This window comes from Carica papaya, chromosome 5 (assembly GCF_054855325.1).
Source record: "Carica papaya isolate Zhongbai chromosome 5, ASM5485532v1, whole genome shotgun sequence".
Classification (NCBI taxonomy): Eukaryota; Viridiplantae; Streptophyta; class Magnoliopsida; order Brassicales; family Caricaceae; genus Carica; species Carica papaya.
The window spans coordinates 4,407,813-4,432,667 of NC_142313.1; the positions used below are offsets into that span (position 1 = coordinate 4,407,813).

The 24,855-nt window shown below is 35.8% G+C and overlaps 1 protein-coding gene across 1 annotated transcript; it reads left to right on the forward strand.

Annotated features, from left to right (window-relative positions):
- Positions 1 to 982: 982 nt before the first annotated feature.
- LOC110819423 (Carbohydrate-binding-like fold) lies at positions 983 to 23,818 on the forward strand. Its single transcript, XM_088219179.1, has 26 exons — positions 983 to 1,290; positions 1,556 to 1,621; positions 1,810 to 1,896; positions 2,527 to 2,583; positions 2,691 to 2,755; positions 2,872 to 3,041; positions 4,111 to 4,172; positions 4,352 to 4,435; positions 4,868 to 5,027; positions 8,629 to 8,744; positions 9,104 to 9,232; positions 10,013 to 10,084; positions 10,265 to 10,360; positions 10,442 to 10,519; positions 11,962 to 12,090; positions 16,063 to 16,239; positions 16,469 to 16,672; positions 16,773 to 16,886; positions 16,995 to 17,245; positions 17,383 to 17,428; positions 17,528 to 17,776; positions 19,297 to 19,527; positions 19,899 to 19,990; positions 21,933 to 22,518; positions 23,002 to 23,075; positions 23,169 to 23,818. The coding sequence occupies exons 1-26, from the start codon at positions 1,192 to 1,194 to the stop codon at positions 23,272 to 23,274; spliced, it is 3,600 nt and encodes a 1,199-aa protein (XP_088075305.1). The 5' UTR covers positions 983 to 1,191; the 3' UTR covers positions 23,275 to 23,818.
- The last annotated feature ends 1,037 nt before the right edge of the window (positions 23,819 to 24,855 follow it).

Here is a 24,855-nt window from a genome sequence, read left to right on the forward strand (position 1 = left end):
TTTTTTCAATCGAGTTTAGATTAATTGAGTTAATTAACCTAATTAACTCTTGCTTAATCCATCCATCATCTCATCATGTCGGGTTAAATTATATAAAATCCATCTCAAGTCCGGTAAACAACATGGGATCAACCCATTTTTTGCTAATCACAAATAGATGAAATTTTTATTTAATTTTTAGTTTTTATATTTTATATTACTTTTAACATATATTGTTAAAATAGTTTATAATATTTTTTAAAATTAATATTAATAATTGGACGTGAAAGTTGAGTTCTCACGGACCCAAATATAACAAATAATATTATAGTTATACGTGCTAAAATTATAATCAAAATTAAAATTATTAATAATGTTCCATTTTAAAAATAATAAAAAATAAAAAATATTTAATTAAAACATGAAAATATTATTAACTTCATCTTATTTACTTTTGGAGACGAAATGGATGAAGAAAAAAAACTTTCGAACAAAAAAAAAAGGCCCAATAACCTTAAAAAAATTGAATAAGAAGCCGCATGAAGTGAAAATCTTATGAATGATTATATAAAGTGATAATAAATATGATTTATTTGTTAATTTTTTTATTATTATTTTTAAAAATTGAAATTTATTTTACTTAAAATTAATAAAATATAATTAATTTATGAATTTAAAATCACTGTTTATGTACTCGGTATTGACCATAATTCACGAAAACATTATGTAGTTTTAATAAGAGAGATAATGGTTAAGAATTTTAAATAGAAAAATGCTTTAAAGTTTGTTGAATAATTGGTAAATATTAAATTAATTACACGTGAGTTTTAGATTTTTTATCACTATGTCCATTTTGGCAAACCAATAATAATAAATGGGCCGGATTGAACTCACGTGTCTTGCCCAACATACTACGAAACCCATAAACCAACGGTTTTCTTTTTTTAAATTACTTTAATTTTAATTTTATTTATTTATTTATTTTTATTTTGGTTTTACTGCGAAGTTTTTGTACACAGTTGGCGAACTAAGCTTTGGTTCGGCACTCCGCATTCAAACCCATAAACCCTCGCGCCGGCCCGACTGGAGTGAGAAGTGTCAGGCCAGAGTAAGTTTGATAGTTTATTATATAAAAATTTGATGTGAGGTATCAGATCCAGTCTCCCTCAACAGTCTGCTCAGCCTTCAAGTGCCAAGAACAGATTACGAAGAATGGCGATTAGAGAACGTTTAATTTGTTTATTAATTGCAATTTATTCACTTTCGGCTGCTTGTGCCGATTCTATTAACGGTTGTGGTGGCTTCGTCGAGGTAAATTATTGGCTTCTTTGTTCATTGACATGCTGTTATCTATTTGATTGCCCAGAAATGTAGGAAAAGGAACGAAAATGCATTTACAGTTTTTGTTTTTCCGCTGATAGTGTGGAAGCTCCTAACGATGTCAATGGATCTGGATTTCTGAATCTAATTTTTTAGTTTACTTGCACTTTCTGGTTGGATTAAAATCTACGGTACTGTGCACTGTACCGAAAGTTTCACCGTTGTTGCTGAATAATCATGGATTAATCATGTGTAGGCGAGCTCATCGCTGATCAAGTCGAGGAAGCCAGCTGATAGAAAATTGGATTATTCTCACATCACGGTACGAATTTTCACGGCAGGATGTATTTGAGTGGTGAATAGACTGATAATTCACTGTGCGTACTGTGTTTGTTTATTGATTTCATCGGCTAAAGCCAAAAACTAAGAATTACCTCTGTGCGCATGGAACTTGCTCATTACTGTTAGGTGTGTTTGCTCATCCATTTTTTTGCTTTGTCAAACTACAAGGTTGAGCTTCAAACAGTAGATGGATTGGTAAAAGACAGAACTCAGTGTGCTCCTAATGGCTACTATTTTCTTCCAGTTTATGACAAGGTAAATTTTTATTCTACTCTAAGTTCAAGAAACTTGCATGAATCTGAAGATGTTGTGCTGGTTTTCCCTTTTGGAAGAATTATGACATGGTTCCGGGTTTTCCTTTTATTGATATGGTTGCTGTTTTGCGTGATATCTTACTGAAAAACTTAATCTTTTATTTTATGAGTGAGGTCATTGGAAAATGGTATCCAAACTATTACTATGGTTGACGTCATAACTTGGATAAATTTCTCATGAAATGTTGCTGGAGACTTTTCAATTGGGGATAGTAGTGCGGTGAATAATCTAGTATACTAGTTGATTGCTAAAATTACAACAGTGGTAAATCGGATGATTCATTGTCAAAATACTCTGAATGAGATCAAATGTTAAGACATGGTTGGGTAATTCTGAAACTGCAATCACATGGTGGCTTAGTCACCCTCTTCTTCCTGTCATTTAAGGTAAGAGGATGACAGTGGTGTATGGTCCATTCCTTAAAAACTATTTCTAAGTTATTGATTTTTTGAATTCGACTTAAATACAATCCCCTTCTCTATCTTGTTGTTTCTGGTATGCAAGTACTCTCTGATTTATGGTACGATCCCCTTCTTTATTTCTTCAGCTAATTGTCATTTTGCTTTACAGGGTTCCTTTGTAATCAAAATCAATGGACCTGCAGGATGGGCATGGGACCCAGAGAAGGTTCTTTAGTTTCATTATTATTTTAATAAGTTTCTTCAGCATTGTGCATTTTTTTTTTGTTTTATGTGTCTTTGGACATAAACCTAATGCCAGATTGTATGCTGTAGGTTCCCGTTGTTGTTGATGACAGTGGTTGCAATGGCAATGAGGACATTAATTTTCGGTTCACGGGGTTTGTCTGAAAATTCCATGTTATATTGTGTCATTTGATAATCTCATTTAGTTCCATTGAAGTTGTGCTTATTCTTGTACGAAATGTAAGTGTTATTTGTTTTCCCTGCATTGCAGATTTACCATAAGTGGAAGAGTTGTTGGAGCTGTTGGTGGATCGAGTTGTCCACTAAAAGATGGTGGACCCTCCAATGTGAATGTCGAACTCTTGTCTCTTACTGATGATCTTATCTCTTCTGTTTTAACATCATCTAAGGGGAGTTACCTGTTCAAAAATATTGTTCCTGGTAAGGAAGTTCTTTTGTTTTGATTTTATTCATAATTCTTAGTGCAGCTATAATTTGTGGATCACATATTTTAAAAAATTGGGTTTTGCATGCTTAATCAAACGATACTTTTATATGGGATTGGAGTGTGTATTTAGCAGTGATTTCACCTAAAATGTTAAAGTTGTGCTTTTCTGTCAAAAGAGCTTGTTCATTGCTAGGGAATCAAACCAGTGATAAACTGCCTTTATGTGGATATGTAAGAGTTGGTCTAAATATGCTCTTGTGCAAATAAGTGGTTCAGTTTTTTCCTAGTTAATCTGGGGTTTTTTTTTCAGAGAGGTGAAAATATCTTTGTATATGGGTGGTTTTCCCCTTAAAAATGTGGTTCATTTCTTTTCATAGTTTTGTTTTTTTAAATAAAAGTATGAATTGTATTAATTACATACCACCAAGCGGGTAAAAAACCTATGTACAAAAGACTTTTTATATCAATTAGTGTGTTAATAAATTCTCCTAGGTTCTCCATTGAATACAGCTGTTATCTCATAATCAAAATACTAAGTGTTTGGAACAAATTTTGTTTTTCTAGTTCTGGTCATCCTCTTTCTTTCGAGGAGTGTTAAAGCGACCTAATCGACACTTTGTTAATTTGTAATATTCTCTTCTTTTGCACATGGGCCATACCTCATTGGTGTCTTGTTTCTTAAATTCTTTTTCTTTTCATTTTTTTCAGTTGCAATGTGTTTGTCTATGACCATTCCCATGCACTGACTTCTGTATTAAGTGGTTAAAGTGAAGTTATTGTCGGTGACACCTTACATCCACTTTAACATGTTTATTCATGGTTATGCAGTTTCTTCTGTTTATGAGGTCCCATGAATTGTGTTTAATGAAGTAATTTCGCATGGCACCTCATAAACTGGATAGTACTTGTTTGATGGATACAGACACTTAAATTAATCACAACAAGTTTCTTGAATTTAGTTTAAAGACCATATAATAAGATATATGCATATATATATGTATATATGCATCATGTTTTGAATGGAAAGCTTCCCATCCTAACATTATCCTTCTCTGGATGCAGGGAGATATAAAATACGTGCTTCCCATCCTAACTTGAAAGTTGAAGTTAGAGGCTCCACAGAGGTTTAATGCTTTTTTTTTCTTTTAGGTTTTCTTTTTCTTTTTCCCTTTCTTAATTTTAATCTGCTTCTCATTTCCCACATTCTCTCAACCCCTTTTTGCACTAATTATTGTGTCTTTTTCTGTTCGATTTAACTATTATTAGAACGTGCACAATTGTTTAATAAATATGTATTTTTCAGGTTGAATTGGGGTTTGAGAATGGCATAGTTGATGACATTTTCTTTGTTCCCGGGTATGACATGAAGGGATATGTTGTTGCTCAGGTATTGTAAGAGTTGTGTTAGTAGATGACATTTTCCTCTTTTTATTTTGTACCTCTAGGTTAGCCTGGGTTTTCTAGACTTTTATATTCGAAGGATTCATCCAATGATAGGAAGTTGTAAATCAATAACATTCAAATCTTTTAGGCCTTTTGAAGGTAATATTTCTGCTTCGTTTCTGACAGAAGGGAAAATTACAATTTCTGTTTCTACCTAAGATTGCTTTCTTTTTTTTATGGCAATTAATTTATTTATCTATCTACTTCAGTAGGAAGAAATTTTTGTCTCCATGCATGTTGTATTAGCTCAATTGTCGATAATATAACTTTAGATTCTTTCAGGTGGATCTATTTTTTCCCTTTGCATAATATTTATTAGGTTTCTTTACTTCTCTCTCTCTCTGTCTCTCTCTCTCTCTCTTTCTTTTTTCTACAGGGAAACCCTATCCTGGGAGTTCATATATATTTATATTCTGATGATGTTGTCGAGGTATATTGCCCCCAAGGGTCTGGGAATGCCCCTGGTGAAAGAAAAGCTCTCTGCCACACCGTGTCTGATGCTGACGGAATATTTGTTTTTGAATCGATTCCCTGTGGTAATTTTCATCGTTTACCTCTTCACATAAACTTATCACATGCACCAGTTGTAGTTCTTTCAGTAAATTCCTTGAACAGTTAGGTACCTTTTCAGTTCATTAACCCTGTGGAAAAAGTATGCTGAACTTTCTCAAAGGAATTGAAATAGGTTTTTATGGTTTGGTTGCCTCATTTTGGAGTTGCAGATCTTTTTGACAAGAAAAGTTAGTGTCTTCACAAGGCACCAAGTTGGTGCCAAAAACTCTATATGGTCCAAAAATTGATAGGTTGAGAATTAGTGAGGACATTATGATGGTTGCTATCTTTGTAAATTTGCTTAGCTGTAGGCGACTTTAATATACTCTAACTATTTTCTAATGAAAAATTCGGACCCTGGATTAGATGATTGTTGTCGTGATTTTATAGCTTAGTGTCAGACATAACAATTTCCTCCATAATTATTATGGTTTTATTTGTGCAACGGTGTTCAGGGAAGTATTGGTCTCCACACTTGTAGCAAGTAGCCGTTGCTCTTCTAGGTTTCGTATCTCTTCGGAGCGGTTGATCATAATTTCTTGTTTCAGATAATTCTGCAACTTTAGCCACTTTAATAGGATATGAACATTAGGATAGTTATATAACATACTGTTCTTGAAGTAAAACCTTTTTGAATGCTTGATTAAGAGTTTGTGGTTTGATGAGTCTTAACATGAGTTGTAGTTGTGGCCTGAGACCACTGATAAAGGTGGATATAAAAAATCTTTCTAAAAGCGTTGGGTTTTCTACATGCATGAGAGAACGTAAGTGTTTAAATTATTTTTGGTAGCCGAGAACAGTACCTATTTGAGATAACTTGGTGAACTCTTTTATGAAATCTTTTCGCGATGATTCCTTAAGCTTATAGTAAAGTTCTTCCACGAAATACTCCTAATCTATGACATCAATTTTGGCTTGCCACCCACAGTACCATGTATCAACCACTTCTCCCAAATATAATGATGCGATCTCTACCTTATGCTCGTTAGGAGTGTTGTGGATCATAAAATATTTTTTGCATCTTCAAACTCACCTGCGGGGGTTTATTTCTTATAAAAGTGGAATTTCCACCTTAGGAAGCGAAAAAAATGGGTAGAATTGGTTTCGTGCATAGGATCCATTGGGCCGGTTCGGTTTGGACCAGTTCGAGCCACAACTGGGACCGGTCTGGTTAGACTGGGTCGGGTCAGGTTGGCCCCGGTTCAACTTGGATAAGTTCAGGTCGTTTTTATCCGCTTCATCTCTGGGTCCGGTTCGGTCCATGGAATTGAACTTAAATGAGGGTCGAAACCCTTTTGCAGAACTGTGCACGCTGCTCGAGGCAAAACAGGAGGGTGGGCGGCGCTCAGGAGAGGAAGCCTCCGTCGGCAACTTCGGCCAGTCTTCTGAGGACGTCCTGCGGAGCCATCCCATGATGGTGCTCAATTGTTGGTGGAATTCCCTCTTCATTTCGTATACCTCTTCCATGAAGGAGGTAAGTTTTTGATCGATGTCCTTCATGGTGAGTTCGGGTGTTTTGAGATTTTCTGGTTTGGGCATTATTGCACCCTTTCCTTTCAATCGAGTGCAGGTTGCGACTCCAGCAAAGGATTCGACTGGTTCCTGCTCTGTTACCACCTTGTCAGAAGCCTTCGATATGGCTGTCTGATTTGAAGTAAATGAAGAAGAAAAGAGGAAGAAGAAAGGGAGAAGAAGAAGAGAAGACCGAAGTCGAGAAGAGAAATAGATAGTTAATTTTATTAATTTTTCTGGTGTCCTTACAAGCAATGGAAGAGAGCCCTTTATAGGCCTTAAAGCAATAAAGCAAGCAATATCAGCACCCAGAATCACGCGGCCGTTATGCGCGCAGTGGCAACCGCGAGATGAGATGGTGGCTGCGAAAATGAAGAGATGATTAGGGTTTAATTAATCCTAACCCTAAATGTTACGTAAAAGACTAATTTGCCCTTCTCTTTTTGCTATTTCCCTTGTTTACCATTAATAACTGAACACTTAGAAATTTTTAAAGCACATAACCAAAAGATTTCATCCAATAAAATTTTCCAAGTAGAAAGGTTTGGAATATGTCTTTAATTGGAAAAACATGAGCTTAAGAGGATGTTTGGCTGCCTTTTTTTAAGAGCTTATAAGCTCTTCAAAGGTACAACTAGTAATAGCTGGATTTTTGACCAAACCAAGAGTTGAAGGCTGAAAATATTTCTGTAATAATGAATTAAATGCTGAGAATATTTTAATGTTGATGCTGAGATTATTTTCACATTAATGATGAGACTATTTCCACACTCCCCCTCAAGCGAGGTTGAAAATGTTATTCATCCCAAGCTTGGAAGTTAGCCCTTGGGAGCTTTTTCGAGGCAAGGCTTTGGTCAGGATGTCTACAACCTGTGACCTTGTTGGTGTGTAGAGCAGCTGGATAACATTGCCTTTTTTTTCTTTTGTGATATGACGATCAATCTCAATGTTATTGAGTTCAAATCTCATATTGGAAGTTTTAAATCTATGAGCGATCTTCATATATACTTCTTCAACTACGTCTTCATTCAGGCTCCTGGTTGGCTAATAGGACTTGAGATGACATCCATCAAGGGGGCTTCTTTTCTTAGCGACCATGGATTTTTTTCTTTTAATAATGTTGGTTGTCAGAGTTTGAGTTGCTCGGATACCATGTAGGAAGGAAGAAATTTCTTTTTGCATTTCGAAGAACTGAAACAACCAATATATACATACTTTACAATTAATTACTTTCCTTTTAGAGGAAGATTTTTCAATTAATATACAGTAAATAAGGAATCAGAAATAAAATCTAGTAATATCAAATCTTGCTATTTAACCGAAGCTACAGCTAATAATGGCTGGATTTTTTACTAAACAAAGACTTAAAGGCTAAAGATATTTTTACAATAATGAATTAAATGCTGGGAATATTTCCACACCACTCTTAAAATATTTTCCAGTTTCTACCAAGATATAGTCCATATTCCTGAAAAAATTGCCCCTTGCCACAGTGATTTCGCTTCCTATTCTCAACCCAGCTCCTTTGATGTACACTCCTTAGAAGCTCTCAATTGCCAGAGGTGTAATCCACTCAGTGCCAGACAGAGTTAACAAGTTTGTCCAAATCTTCGAGTTTATCTCACATTTTAGAAATAAATGGGAGTGCATCTCTCCTCCATTAAGGCGTCTGATGCAGATTATGGAACTTATAAGCTCTTAATGCTCTTGGAGAAGCTATAAGTTCCCGTTGACTAAGAAATAAACTATGCCAAATACTATCTGAACAGACAAAAGCTGGGAGCTTCGCAGGTTACGATGTACTAAATCTCAAAAATTACATTTAGAAGTTCAATATGACTTTTAGGTTTCTGAGGTTGTTATCGGCAATTGGTTATTTAGCAACTTTTCTTATCCTCTTGTTGGCTTATTCTGTGGATTGATAGTCAATTTAAATAGTTTTCTAGATCTGCCATATGAAACACCAGGGAAGTTTTAGGATTGTGCATCTTTGGCTATTTGCAATCATCAAAAAGCAGAAGGAAAAAATCTTTTTTGTGTTTCTAAATTTGGTTTTCTTTGATTTATTAACAGGAAAGTATGAACTTATACCTTTCTACAAGGGTGAGAATACAGTATTTGATGTTTCACCACGCGTGATACAAGTGTCAGTTGAGCACCAACATGTAATTGTTCCACAAAAGTTTCAGGTAAGACAATTTCCTGCCTGACTGCGATGAAGGTTTTTCTCCTTTGATGGTACTAATCTGCCTTGCTAACCTATCTAATTTTCTCTCTTTTTTGGGAAATTGGTTGCTCATATGTGCATACACATATATAAATCTTTAATGGAAGCACCTCTTATGTCATATACATTGCTCATCTTTGAGTTTGTAGCTACTTTTATTATCTTCTTTTACTTTGAATATAAGTCGGCATTTTCAACATTGTTTTCATCGTCAAAGAACAATATTGCCATTGCCAGTTGTGCTGCCTGTTATAAAACACTTCAAACAGAAATGTCGTTTGGCTACTTAAGGTTCAATTAAGCTCTTTTATTTTTGTGTAGGTTACTGGATTCTCCATCGGGGGCCGTGTCGTGGATGGAAATGATATGGGAGTGGAGGGTGTCAAAATCTTAGTTGATGGTCATGAAAGATCTATAACTGACAAAGAAGGTTATTACAAGCTTGACCAGGTATATTCAGCATTTCCTCTTTCTCATCTGTGTGGTATATTATCTGTTTCTTATCTTTTGGTTTGACCATTTTCTTCCTGAGAAAAAAAACTTTCTTTCGAGGTCTTCTAAGTTTCTGTACCTTCAATCTTCTTTTGTTTCCTTTCCAGTATTTTTTATGTATAATTTAAATTTTTCCTGTCCAATCTGCTCTATGCTCTGTGCTTCAAAGCGTGATTAAAGACTTTCAACTGGAAACTAAATTAACAGTTTGATGTGAGCATCGTTGTTTGGGCTTATTTTGCATATGAAGTTGAAATGAACATAGGGCTGCTTTTATACACTGTACCTGCTTCACGAGTGGAGTTGATCATTTTGCTCATTATTGAAGGAAGTGTAGTTTGCAAACTGATGCTGATATTCATGAAGAGTAAATTAAAGCAATTTTAGTTATTTTTTTATCCTTCTTAAATATAGTAAGAGAAAGTATTTCAAAAAAAGAAATCTAGTAAGAGAAGATTGAAGCTGCCATTGCTTAAACTCAAAAATTCTTAATGCTTTCTGAAGTTTTGTTATACTTCCAATTCTGTTTTGGAAAGCTTATTTCCCCTCCCTCCCTTGGTTAGGAGATCTAATTTCTTTACCGTTCTTGTAGTTGCTAATGGTGGCAGTTTTTTTTTTTTTTTTTTTATATATTAGATGTTGTCAAACAGAAATCGGAAGCAAATAAGGATATTGTTGTTAGTTTTAGATATATACTTATCCTTGAAAGTTCCTATTGACTTGCTGATTGCTTTTTAGGTTACATCAAACCGGTACACAATAGAGGCTGTGAAGGAGCATTACAAGTTCAACAAACTGAAGGACTATCTGGTAAGCATGCAGTAGGAAACATTAGGTAGTTTTCTGCTTCATTTTGCTGCCACTCTTTAGATTTTATCTCAAGGGACAACTGTCCTTGTATATATTGTCAAAACAAATCAGCATTTTTCTCCAATATCTTCCTGATAATTCACTATATGATGTAATAACTGATTATTTTCCTTTACTTAGGTTTTGCCAAATATGGCTTCAGTTGCAGATATTAGTGCTGCCTCTTATGACCTTTGTGGAGTAGTACGAATGGTTAATTCTGGTGACAGGGCAAAGGTAACTTCCAATAATGTTTGGTTTTACTTCTCTACTGCATTATCAGTCAGTTACGTCAGTTTTCATGTTTTTGAATTCTAGATAGCTTTGACTCATGGAGCAGAGAACATAAAACCGCAAATGAAACTGACAGATGAAGGTGGAAATTTCTGCTTTGAGGTGTGTTCGCTCGCCCCAGTACAATGATCTTTCACGTTAGGTGCTGGTTGGGTACTTAGGCATTGTACGGTTTTGAGTTTGATTGAATTCAATATTCAGTTTTGTTAACATTTTGCCTCTTATATCATTATGCTTCTTTCATTATGTATAACCCTTTATGTTTTCTTTGAATGATTCTGAAACCATTCAGCTAAGAAAGGTGTCTCTTAAAGCAGGTTTCTTGGAAAATTTCTGCTTAAAATTGAATTTAGTAATTATGGTCCGGTAATTGTATAAGCAACTGAAATTGAGAGTTTTTATTTACAACTACTATATTTTATTGTTTCCATAGATTTTTGTTCTGTAGTGTGGTTAGTTGGAAGCTCTGCAGCAAGAATTGAGAAAGATACAGTGATTGTTCTGTTGCAATCTGTTATGGCTCCTACTTTGGGATCTAGTGGGGTGACTGATACTAAGATCGAAAAATCCTTAATAGAGCTGGTACAATGCTGTATTCCTCTGTGAGCTATGGCTGCTAAGGTAAGGGCTTGTTGGAGAGAATCCTTGGATTTATGACATTTAGATACTTCAAAAGCCAGAAGGAAGCAATTGTAATGATTTTATTTCCTCCAAACCAATTACATAAAGGAAGAGGAAAGGTACAGGCAACTTTCTTCAGACCAAGGGGATGGTCCCCAGGCATGGAATTCATAACTGCCTAAGAAACTTGATGCTAGGAAACCAAAGAAACTGAATGAAATGAACAGTAAAATATCAATCTCTAAGCTGAGATGGAAGGAACTGAATAAAATAATCAGTAAAACAAACTGCAGTAAAAAGATATGTTGTAAGCTGAGCTGTTCTTTCCTTTCTTCTGTTAACGTGAAAATCATTTATACACTTGGCCTACCAGAAGATCTTTCCCGCTGCTGAGGTGGCTGACTGGGGGAACCAGGTAGGATTGGTAATGGAGCAACCATAACAAAAACATCTCATCCTTTTTTATCAATATGGACCTCGTGTACATGAAGAAATTTAGAATTTTTTTTATTTAATGAGAATCTTTTGATTTAGAATTTCCCTTGCCCTTGTATGGTCGTCTTTTGGCTATTGCTGAGGCAGTTTATGTGATAGAGATATCTTTAGGTTTCTAAGGTCCAACTAATTTTTTGTTCTGAAGAAAAGAGTTAAGTGATTGTAGCAAAATTCCATCTTAAATGTAAAGAATATATATATTCTCCCTTCCTGGATGAAGTTTGATAGTGTGCATAAAAGGAATATTGTGCTTATCTATATGAAGGACAGTCTAGCATGTACTTCATTATGGTGTCTCTCTCTTGCTTTTATGCTAGAAGCTTTGTTAATTTTATGCTAGTGGTTTCTATTAATTTTTGTTTGGTCTCTCTGTACCCCCTGTTTATTGATGAGTTATGTATCACTATTTTATCATCAATATTTTTCAGGTTCCCTCAGGTGAATATCGCTTATCTGCTTTTGCTGCTAAACCAGAGAGTGGTTCTGGACTTCTCTTTTTGCCGGCTTACATTGATGTTACAGTGAAAACACCACTATTAAATTTAGAATTTTCTCAGGTATGATCCACCTCATCCTAAAGAAGTATTAGATTTAAATTCTTTATCTGCTAATTGCTGTACCCTATCTTTCACCCTCTAGGAACTTGACTCCTATTGAGTTTAATCTCTTGGTGTTATGATGGTGCAAGAAATATTTTTTTTTAGATAAAAAGGATGTGTCATTCATTTACTCACAAGCACCAAGGGGGTGCCAACTAATATACATAAAATATTTATATATCAATCAAAATGCAATAAGGTTGCCAAAATCATTTACTGTGTAAAGAGGATGACTCATAGTAAAAAAATTTAGGGTTTAGAACCATCTATCTCTAATCTTATCAAAGTCGTCTTTCAACCTCTCAGAAGCTCTTATATTTCTCTCTTCCCATACTATCCAAAAGATGGCAAGGAGAATGAGACTCACATATTTCTTGTCCTCCACTACTACCTTTTCAAGACTGAATCTCTTCCTTCATCGAACAAGCCAACTGATCTCTCGTAACCTATAAACTAAGGTCCACAGTTTCTTCACAAATGGGTACAAAAAGAGAACATGATCGCAGGATTATGCCTCCCTCTGATACAAGAAACATTCCTTCACCAATATTTTTTTCCCTCCTCATCAGCTTGCGAATTAGTAACAATACACCAACAACTTGCTTACCTCACCAAGAAAGCAACTTTGATGGAGAATTGACTATCGGACTTTGTAGAAAAGGAAAGCTGGTGTCTGTGGCCTCATTTTAATTTAGATAATTATAGAAGGATCTAATCGAAAAAGACCCCCTAGCATTGAGTTTCTAAATAGAGTGGTCGTTACTCTCGTTGATTGTAGTACTAGAGAGTGTATGGAAGAGAGTCTCATAACCATTAACTTCCAAATTGTTGAAGTTTCTCATAATTTCCACATGTCATTCCCCTTTCTCCCTATTGTCTTTATATGACCCGTATACTGGGATATTCTTGTGTGATGCAATATTATAGATATGGGAGAAATATTATCTTAGTGATCTCCCTCTTAACCAAGCATCATGTCATAAATTAACTCTGTCAATCAGGTCTCACCGGTGAACCTGAAAGGAGGAAGTTATAATGAACCGGCCAATACAGGAAAAAGAAGGATGCTCTCTAGAATTTCATGTTCTTCTGCCCTTAGAAAAAGATAAATCTATTCGATTTAATCTGTCAATTACATCATGAAACTCCTTGACACAAGATCTCAAGAAGTTCTCCCTCGATCTCTCACTACTCTTTGTATGCCAAATTGAAGTCCCCTCTTATAACCCAAGGCAACTCCCATCTCCTGCTGCATTCCTCCAAATCACCACAAAGTATCTCTCTCTCTCTCTCTCCTCGCCTTGCCCATAAACCCTTGTGAAAATACACCTCCACTCGTTCATCCTGCACATGATTACATATGAGATAGAACAGGCTCCAACGAGACGAATAATGATCTCTAAGGTATCCTCCTTCCTGAGCATAACCACCCTACCTGAGGCCTCCACAGTTGGTAAGTCTCTCAACCCAAGCTCGAAGATCTTCCAAATACTATAGGCTATTTGATGTGGAAGAGAATCAAGTTTGGATTCTTCAAAGCAAATCATATCAAGTTTCCATCTTGCTATACACTATTTGTTATTATTTTTTTATTTGGTTGATTGAACCCCTGCATATTTTCTTACCTGGCTTATTATAATTAGTAGTTGATTGCAGTTTTTCCAATTCTTTTTCTTTGTCAACCCTGTTCCTCCTTTTGTACACCGGATTGAGGTTTTTTAAGCTAATATTTTTTCCCTTGCCAATCCAATTTCTTTTTTTAAATGTTCATTGCTTGGTCTTCATATACCTCAAAGCTTACCCCAACCAACTTGCTATATTTTTTAAGATCTAAACAACATTTCCATCCTCCCTCCAGACTCCCCCTCGCCTCATTTTCCACTGTAGCCACTGTCCAAAGATTTTTCATGCTGGTCCCCTTCGCTCCCCTTAAAATCAGTCTCCAAATCCTCTCAGCAGATAACAAAGGCCATAACCTCCTCAACAGTCTTTCCTTCTCCCCATGTTCATAAACCTGCCGCATTCCCCCACCAGAATCCTCCCTAAACTCAGACCTTTCTTCCTTCTTGCCCTCTACAACTGTAGGCAAGGGCCTTTCCCCAGGTCCATTGAATGTAAATGCCTCATCCGAAGAGCACTCTGAGCTTGACCAGCTGCTCCATGCTTTCTGGACCTCCTCTTGAATCCACAAATTCTTCATGCCTTTTCGCGACTCTTATTTTCTCCGTCACACAGGTCTAGGTCTACTACTTCTCTTCCATTCTTTTTTTAGTCCAAATCTTCTTTTCTTCTTTAAACCCTTCCATTCAGTCCATTCAAACATCATGATCTGAAACACAACCAATTCCTTTCTTCTCCACTAAACTCCCTTTCCTGATGCCAACCTGTGCAACTGTCGTGGATGCCTTTGCCACCTGAACTTCCAGGGAGATGCTGACCATCACGCTGCAACTAGGGCAGGCTAGAGAGCAAGTTGCCCTTCATTGGCCGTGCACAGGCAGGGCAACAACTAAAGGCTTTCTATTGCGAGTTGGCTTCCCTGGCTCTAATGGTGTCGTACCAGTTAGTTCATACACCACCTCCATCGTTTTCCACCATCCTCACGCCCAGGAACCATCAGGAATGATAACCCTCCTGCTCCAGTAGCCTCTCTTCTATAACAGGACCAGGAACTTTCCACCTCCGTTTTCCCAACACTACCTGCAATGTGTTCTTGGACCCTACCAATAAAACTCTTGGAGGCTATTCACCAGCCATTCTACCTCCTCAGCTCAGAAAATGATGGAGACCTAAAAGCTTTCTCTGTTCTCACACACTTTTTGTCCTTCCACCTTCTCTCTCACTAGTTCAAAGTCACAGGAATCCCTTTCAACAACTAGGAAGTTGGCTGAATCTCAGCCCTTTCCTAGAACCGGACGGAGGTGATTTTCCTTGCTACCCTTGAGAGAAGAAAAGTTATCATATTCCCTGCTTCTATTTAGACAGGCGTACTAGCCACCATCATTGTACTCTTCCCTTCATGGTCTCTGCAACTTCAGAGAACAGAGGCGCCATATGCAGCTTCTTCTTGGGCTAGCAAATCGCATGTTCTAGTGGAGCATTCAAGGAAGCGGCTGTGAGCAGTGGTGTATGAGGGTGATCTGCAAGGGCTAGCACTGTGACATGTCAGTTGGCCGCATGTCTGGGGAGGTTTGGTCTAATCTGATTCGGCAAAGTCCCTAGCAATCCTCCTTCCTTTCTCTGGTTCTGCAGAAGTGACGAAGAGCCTCACATGGGGATACCTTGTAGTGTTACCTCAATTATGGTTGCAAGGAGATGAGTTGCAGCTACAGGTGTGTGAATCTAAGCCTCGGCTAACTTCTCCTCCTATCTCTACTTCAACCTGAAACCACAACTTCCAAGTTGTCTTCTTGCTCCTGAAATCCCTAATGTGTTCAGTGCCCATGAGACCAGGCTGAGCACACAAAGGATCGCGGATGTGGTTGCGAGATTAAGCGTGGTTGAGAGATTAGTGACAGCCAGACATTAGCTCTTTTTTGTTAGAACTGGAAAGGCTGTAAAAAAAAAAGAGTTCAATCTAATCCTTTATAGTGAGGACTTGGTGGACAGGATTGATCTTTTGACATTGGTTCTTTTGTAAATGTACATGGCTGCACCACCTTGTTGTGTCTTAGTGATATTCCCTCTATCTCAAAAAGAAAATAATTTTCAAGTATTTTATAAATCCCTATCTCTTGGATTTTCCTGGAAATTATGTTGTATTGGTTTCTACAAAATCCTTACATGGGAATCATCTGTTATTTTCCTTGTTTTCTTTTCTTTTTATTCTGATATTTAAGGATGGCTATTTTGGGGGACTATGCTGACGACCGTTATACAACTTTTCACTTAAATGCTTCTAACTGTTGTATTGTTTCTTAACTTTTATAGGCACTCGTCAATGTGCATGGTGCTGTAGAGTGTAAGGAGAAATGTGGTAGATCAGTTTCTGTTACCCTCATGAGAGTGGCGGGTAAACACACTGAGGAGAGGAAGACAGTTCATTTAACTGATGAGAATAATGAATTTCACTTTTCAAATGTTTTCCCTGGAAAATATAAGCTTGAGGTAAGTGAATGTTATCTTACATGTACAAATGGTGTTCTTGATTGCTTTTGTTATGAAAAAGAGTGATGACTTTTGTGTAGCAAAAAATAGCTCGTGCCCCTCTCAACTGCCTTTCACTCGGTCACGAGCTTTTGACTAATAGTTAATTCTACTTCTTTCTTTATTGTTTCAAAGAAAAAAAGAAAATTTAGCTGACTATTGGGTGTTTACTTTTGATTGGTACTTTAAGGTCAAGCACACTTCCCCTGAAGCTATATCCAAGGAAGATAATTGGTGCTGGGAGCAGAGCTTCATTGATGTTGATATTGGAGCCGAGGATGTTAGTGGAATTAGATTCGTTCAAAAAGGTTACTGGGTTAATGTTATCTCCACTCATAATGTAGATGCTTATGTCCTGCAACCAAATGGATCGCATATTGATTTGAAAATTAAGGTAGTCTTTCTTCACTAAAACTTGGTACTAAAGTTCACATAATTATATTAAGAGAGAACATGCATTTGGTTTGAGGTTTACCTCCCTTCATAAACTGCAGAAAGGCTCCCAGCACATATGTGTTGAAAACCCTGGACTCCATGAACTTCACTTTGTTAACTCATGTATTTCCTTTGGGGGCCAATCAACGATTATTGATACATCAAACCCATTGGTAACATGTTACAGACTTTTTTTCCTGTTTCTTTGTGATCCTTTACTAAATCCTTTTCTTCTTGTATTTTATCATTTGGAATTCCTAATTACACTCATGTTTCTGTAGCCTATCCATCTGAAAGGAGAGAAATATCTTCTTAAGGGAGAGTTGAATGTTGAGCTAGGCTCACCCGATGGTGTATATGAGTTGCCCAATACTATCAGTGTGGACATTCAGAGTAGTGGTGGTGATGTAATTAACACTATAACAGCCAAACTTACATCTAAGATGAATGATCCAAGGATCACTGCTGTCTATGAATATTCGACATGGGCTAATCTTGGGGAGAAACTTATTTTTGTACCTTTGGACTCTAGGTATGTACTTCAGATTCTTTTTTTCTTGATTATGTAATACCAATCTCTTTGTCTTTGAAAAGCATTACATTTCAGGACTTCTTTTGTTTTTCTGCTGCTCCACCTTCCCCACTTATTTTGAATTGTCATTATTGCAGAAATGATAGAAAAAAGAAGATTCTGTTTTATCCAACACAGCATCATGTAAGCATCAACATGACTAAAAGGCTTTGTAATGTTCTGTAAATTTCTTTTTTCTTTTTTTCAAATTTGTCCTGCTATATAAAATATTTATCTTATTAGATGTTGGTGTCAAATGATGGCTGTCAAGCTTCAATTCCTTCATTCTCTGGTCGACTGGGGTTGTACATTGAAGGATCAGTTTCTCCCTCTCTTTCTGGTGTTCATATAAGAATTGTTGCTGCAGAAGATAGCCACGTTTCAACGTTAAGAAAAGGTGACTTAGTGGTTGAAACTAGCACAGGGACAGATGGTTCTTTTGTTGGGGGACCTCTTTATGATGATATAACCTATGATGTTGAGGCTACAAAGGTTTGTATTGTTACTATGAAAGAAATGTTTATCGTGTAGTTATTCCTTTAGTCATTCATTGTCTGAATATTTGCCGCGGGCATTTACATTTTTCTAAGTAGTTTGCTTTCTGTAGTTATCCATAAATGAAATATTTCTAAATCCTCTTCATATTACTTAATTAATGTATATATGTTCATTACTTTCCCCATCTTCTCTTGATGTGAAATGCTGTTTATTGGATGAACCTATACAGATCTTATTAAATTTTACCCTTTGCATGTTATCAGTATGGTTCTTACTATTTTGATCAAGTAGCTGAAAGAAATTCGTTATTTACAGTAAGAAATTGGAGAGAACTTGAAGATGAATGTTTTTCAAATGCTAACTAAAATACAATTTTAAAGAATCATAGATTAGGGAGGCTAAAATTGCTGATGGCATCCTAAATTTTGTCTGGAACATGCTTAAACTGCTGATTTTAATGAAGTCTGAGCAGTTTACTAGTGAGTCTTTCATGTGAGATTTAAATTGTAAATCTTTATGACAATCTGATGCTTGTCAGTTCTCTCACTCATGCTTGAATCCTGGAGTCTGTTGGAATGTGAGATCTGGTCTGGTAGTTGTTGGCCATTCTGCCTGCACCTGGTTGCACTCTCCCGTTTGATACCCATGGTCCTGAGCTTTTCTATGGAACATTTGCCTGATGATCTAATGAACTTAAGTTTAATCCAGCATCTTGGTAGGCAGTTGCTAATAATTGTCATGGTTCTGATTGTGATGGTCAAATGTTTGGCTGGATAGGGAGGTTTATATATATATATATATATTTTCTGTATTGCTCCTGTTTGGATTAATTACTAGACTGATGCTGGAATCCTGGAGTCTGTTGGAATGTGAGATCTGGTCTGGTAGTTGTTGGTCATTCTGCCTGCACCTGGTTTCACTCTCCCGTTTCATACGCATGGTCCTGAGCTTTTCTATGGAACATTTGCCTGACGATCTAATGAACTTAAGTTTAATCCAGCATCTTGGTAGGCAGTTGCTAAAAATTGTCATGGTTCTGATTGTGATGGTCAAATGTTTGGCTGGATAGGGAGGTTTATATATATATATATATATTTTCTGTATTGCTCCTGTTTGGATTAATTACTAGACTGATGCTGGAATCCTGGAGTCTGTTGGAATGTGAGATCTGGTCTGGTAGTTGTTGGTCATTCTGCCTGCACCTGGTTTCACTCTCCCGTTTCATACGCATGGTCCTGAGCTTTTCTATGGAACATTTGCCTGACGATCTAATGAACTTAAGTTTAATCCAGCATCTTGGTAGGCAGTTGCTAAAAATTGTCATGGTTCTGATTGTGATGGTCAAATGTTTGGCTGGATAGGGAGGTTTATATATATATATATATATATATTTTCTATATTGCTCCTGTTTGGATTAATTACTAGACTGATGAGTCTAAATTGTGGATGCATATTCTTTGTGTTTGTTAGATATATTGATTGCATATCCCTGATATGTATCTTATTTTCTGCAGCCCGGTTACCATCTTAAAAGATTGGGACCTCATTTCTTTTCTTGTCAGAAGCTCAGTCAAATCTCTGTGCATGTGTATTCTAAGGATGATGCAAGCATGCCTATACCTTCTGTGTTGTTATCGTTGAGTGGTGATGATGGTTATAGGAATAACTCAATATCTGGCACTGGTGGATATTTTCTCTTTGATAACTTATTCCCTGGGAATTTCTATTTGCGGCCTCTGCTCAAGGTACTGAACAAGAATGAGATTGAGAATTCATAAATCATAGTATTTAGATAAAGCTGAGTTTCCTTTTATAAAAAAAGATTTTCTTTTTCCCATTTCTTTCATTCCTTTTTCTTATCGTCCAGTTAGATGATACTTTGTTTGAACGAACTTAATCATCAGGTGTAACTGAACAAAACTTGTTTGAAGCTTGTTGCTTCAGCAGTATAATGAGTTCACAACTCATTATATGTTATATTATTGTGTAAATCATTAGTTACAAACTTCTGAGTTTTCAGGATATGTCAAGGAGGGTCTGAAGTTCCTAATTTTGTTTATGACTTATGTTGAATGAATCCTCAACTAAAAAAGTGAGCTACCGATATTTTCTGCAGGAGTATGCCTTTTCACCTCCAACACAGGCAATAGAACTTGGTTCTGGCGAGTCTAGGGAAATCGTTTTCAAGGCTACTCGTGTGGCCTACAGGTTTCTATTTTTCCTTTGATCTTCAGCAACAAAGACTTTTATTTTGTAGTTTTTAGTTATTTAACTCTCGCACAACTTTAAATTAACATGCCTAATACCTGCACAAATAATTTTCAGCAGTTATTGATGCAGAAAGAAAGGTTATTAAAAAAATGGGACATTCTGTGTCAGGAATTATTTATGTAATGTTAGTATCTTATATTTTATACCCTTTTTTTGGGTTGATCACTCAATTTATTTTCTATTGTTTACAGCTGTATCCATGCTTATCTTGTGGTATTCTTGTACTTTGGCCAAATTATCATCCAAAGGAAATATAATTTGTGTTCTTCACTTTCCTTCCTCTGTTGCTTTACTTTCTCTCTGATTTTAAGAAAAAAATCACTGAGAGGATTCCACCTGTACTGAATACATCATCTTCACAAAAAAGTGTTTGTCAAAGTATCACTAATGTCACCTAAGTAGTCCTTACAAAGTGACAAGTGAGTGGATGATCATTAAATAAGTAACCACAAAAATAGCAAGGTGTGAATGTACAATTGTTGTTCTTTTGTGATCCTCATCCTGCTCGTCCTGCCCAAGGAGTCCAACATCAAGAACTCCCTAGGCACAGATCCACTAACCACTTAGATTTCGTTGAGAAACTCTTGAGCAGCATTTCATAGAGGCCTTGTCAAGGACACTAAAATAATAATGATCCATTTTGCCAGCATCTAATCGCAAGGTTCTATCTCTCATTCTTGGATTGTTGGTGAGAACATTTGCCTCAAGCTGCAAACAAAAAGGGAGCCAATGTGTGGGAAGGCATTGCTTTGCTTCTATTCTTCCCTGTTCCCTCCCATCTTCTCTAGTCTGTCCTTCTTCATCTATCGTTTCTGTCTCTCTAACACCTCTTGTTCTTTCTCCATCTTATATGTCATTTTGATCCTCGTCCATTCTTCTATTTTGCCAACCCTATTTTCTCCTTGTCAATTCCGTCTTACATAAGTTGGAATAAGACCTACTTCCTACATTATTAGTTTGTAGCATATGATGGCCTCCTTTAACGAAATTTAGGATTTGTCTGGGAAAGTTTAATAGTTTAATATGAGGAATGAATTTTGAAATATTCTTGTGTCTCTGATTTTCCAAAGAGGAAGGTGCTGGGTGAGTATGGAACTTAATATCTATGCCTCAAAGCAGGGTGGTGAAATAAGAGTATTTTCACAAGGAATCTTTCCTTGTAAAGATTTTGTTTCAGGTTCCTTCCTCATAAATATTCCTTTCTTTCAAATAATAATTTAGATAACTTAGGTTGGAGCACTTCTGGAGGACACATCTAAATTGTATTTTATCATATGGGACTGGGAATTCTTTTGTTGTGCTCCATTGATATTTTAATTAATGCAGGATGGGTAGCAGTTAAATTAACTTGGTGCAGGTATAGTTTAAAAGAAAGAAAATTTAGATGAGAAATAAAAGAACAAAGAGGTTAATATAGAGTGAAATATATGAAGAAATAGACTGGAGAAGATAGGTTAAACAAAACAATAATCAAAAGAATGAGCACAGAAAGAGATAATATAGAATAAAATACTAGCAAAAAATTCTTAATAATCTTCATCTATTCTTTTCGTTGGTAGCTACTAAGCCTTTCTTAGATGTTAATTACAACTAATAAAGAAAATTATAAAAGAGGAAATTTAAAATATTTAGTTCTTATGACGTTTAAAATCTATCTAAAAAGAAAACTAAAATATTATAATATGTAAATAGAACTAAATAACTCAAAATTCCTTTAATAAAAAATTTATTTCAATTTAAGATCTTATTCTGCATCACTAATTAGAGCTTACTCTAAATCGTGTGAATTTTGACTTCAATCTGAAAGTGAATATGAATACCTCTATGTAATTTCATATATAGATAATTTATTTCTTAAGACATTTAAACTTCTTTGCAGTGCAATGGGTACCGTAACTCTATTATCTGGGCAGCCAAAAGAAGGTGTTTCGGTTGAAGCTCGGTCTGAATCTAAAGGCTACTATGAGGAGACAGTTACAGATTCATCTGGAAATTATCGGTTGAGAGGACTAGTTCCAGATACTACCTATGTCATCAAAGTGGTGAAAAGGGATGGTGTTAGTAGCACTAAAATCGAGCGAGCATCTCCCGAATACGTTACTCTTAAGGTTGGCTTCGAAGACCTCAAAGGATTAGACTTTTTGGTCTTTGAACAGCCAGAGATGACCATTTTAAGTTGTCATGTTGAAGGAAGGAGAATTGAGGAACTAAATTCACAGCTGGTGGTGGAAATTAAGTCAGCTAGTGACACTTATAAAATTGAGAATGTCTTTCCTCTCCCACTTTCTAACTTCTTCCAGGTGAAGGGCTTACCCAGAGGTAAGCACCTTATGCAGCTCAGATCTAGTTTCCCTTTGCGCAACTACAAATTTGAGTCGGAAATTATTGAAGTTGATCTAGAGAAGAATGCTCAGATCCATGTTGGCCCGCTCAGATACAGTGTTGAAGAAGATCGCCACAAACAGGTTTTTTTTTTCTTTCTGTTGTGAAATCTATAGATTCTTCTTGAATGAAACTTTGGAGCTCAGTAGATTAAACAATATCAATGATGCAGAAACTTAACCACCGTTGATGAATGTTCTGACATTGTATGTTTGTCACTTAGGTCAATCATTCATTGAACTAGTTGTCCATTTGTTTCAATACCTATTGAATTCTTACCTTATTCCTTATTTTATCGCCAGGTGGTTTTGATCTGTAGAATGACATACGAGTTTTCATGTATAACCCAATTCCACTCCTACCTTGAATTCTTGGATATAAGAATTAAAGATTCATCTCCAAAGGATTCGGGAGTGGAATTGATTCAAACAAATTGTTATCTCAATCTACATATATAGGATATTCTAATACTGAAATGAAGTGTGATTTTAATTTTACTTTTTTCCCTCATCCTCTTCTTTTTTTTTTTTTTTTTTTTAATTCTTATCTCTTTTCCTCTTACACAGGAATTAACTCCAGCACCAGTATTCCCTCTTGTGATTGGAGTTTCAGTAATTGCTCTATTTATCAGCATACCAAGGTACTTTACTGTGCTCTCCTCCACAAGGATTTCCAATACTTGCCGAAATTGAATAGTAATTTTCTAACACATTAACTGTATGCTTACTCAAAGATTAAAGGATCTCTATCAAGCCACAGTTGGAACACCAACACCTGGGTTTCTAGCCGCATCAAGAAGGGAAACACGAAAGCCACTTATGAGGAAGAAGACATACTGAAGATCCTGTTTCGCAGCCATTATAGGGATGACCGTATCTAAGTTGGATCCACTTGACATTTCTCATTTTAGCAACACACAGTAACTTGCTCGAGAAGGTTAGCATTCTTGACAAGAAATATTATAGAATTTTGAAGGCCTACAACAGCCTTTACAAGCAAATCATTTGATAAAAGCAACTATTCATTCTTCTTCAATTTACACCTGTTCTGCCTCCTGGCCTGGTAAATTCATGTAGGCTCGACGAACATACGCTTGTAGTTTTGCTGTTGTATTCTTTTTGCATCTTTTACAACTGGCACATGGTTGTTTTCACCTACGTGCATGTAAGGTGGCCCAAGGACCATGTTCAAAATGAGAAAAGAGCTTAGGATCTTATTTTTAAGACTAGTCTAGGAATGAAGTACTGGTGTCTTGTATGAAGTTCTGTGCTTGAGGGTCAGATTGTCAATAGTATGACTTGTGGGAAAATGGAGGTACCATAATTTAGTTTGAACGCTAGATCTTAGACTAAATTTCAATCAAATTATAATTGATTTGATGAACTACCGCATAAAATTTATTCTCTGGATATCTAGATCTAAAAGTGGTTGTTAATCGCCCTAGACATCCATGCATTTATTTCTGAGTGTCTTGAGTCTGGCTTGACCCTGAACATTAGTACTTTTTTGTGTGGCTAAGGGTGCATCCCAACAACCATATGACTAAACTCTCAGGGTTTTACTGATGGTTTCTCAATCAATTTTTAGTTCTTATTTATAATTTTTTAATATGTATAATAAAATATTATTTGTTGCATATCTTACCATCATATTTGTAATAGTTGAAGATATATTTGGAGTTTATTTAGATAATTATACTTATTTAATTGAAAGACGATATAAATCTCGTGCAAAAATTTGTTTAAAAAAAGACTTGCCCAAATATTATTTGTTTGCGATAATACAGAAACTTAGTCTGTGAAATTTGAAATCAGTTGTCTCAATTCTACTTGAAATGGTTTAAGAATTTTTTTAAAAAAAAAAAATCAAAGGTTTAAAAGGTTATTTGTTATTTTTGCAAGGTATTTTTTTCTCTAATACTTGCAGTGGATGTTCATTTCTAAATGAATTTCATAAACAAAATTTATTTCTTCCAACTAAGTAGATTATTAAGTTATGTTTTCGAATGATTTGGAAATATACACTATGTAGTGAAATTAATTTGTAAATTTATATTTAAATTTAACTAAAGATTAATAAAAAGTAACTGGATACAAAAATTTCTTTGAAATGAGAAAAGTACATTTTAAATTTTGAAAACACTGTCTTACCCTGGAAAGTCGTTTCTCTTTGTCACTCCTAACACAAATAAATTTTATATTACTTTTAAACTTTATTGTAAACAATTTCACTGATTTAAAAATCAAATATACGTTTCTCTTTCCCCCTGAAGAGCCTGAGGTTTGAGCTATCCTTTCTTCTCAAATCTTCAAAACGTTGCGTTTCAATCGAATACATTAATTGCTCTCTGTAAATATCTACTTATAGGAGAATATATATATATATATATATATAATATGAAGGGGGGGGATGGACAGTCG

Coding starts and splice junctions, on each gene's coding strand:
- LOC110819423 (XM_088219179.1), top strand. CDS start 1,192: ATGGCGATTAGAGAACGTTTAATTTGTTTATTAATTGCAATTTATTCA. Junction 1,291..1,555: donor GTTGTGGTGGCTTCGTCGAG/GTAAATTATTGG, acceptor AATCATGTGTAG/GCGAGCTCATCGCTGATCAA. Junction 16,673..16,772: donor ATATTGATTTGAAAATTAAG/GTAGTCTTTCTT, acceptor CATAAACTGCAG/AAAGGCTCCCAGCACATATG.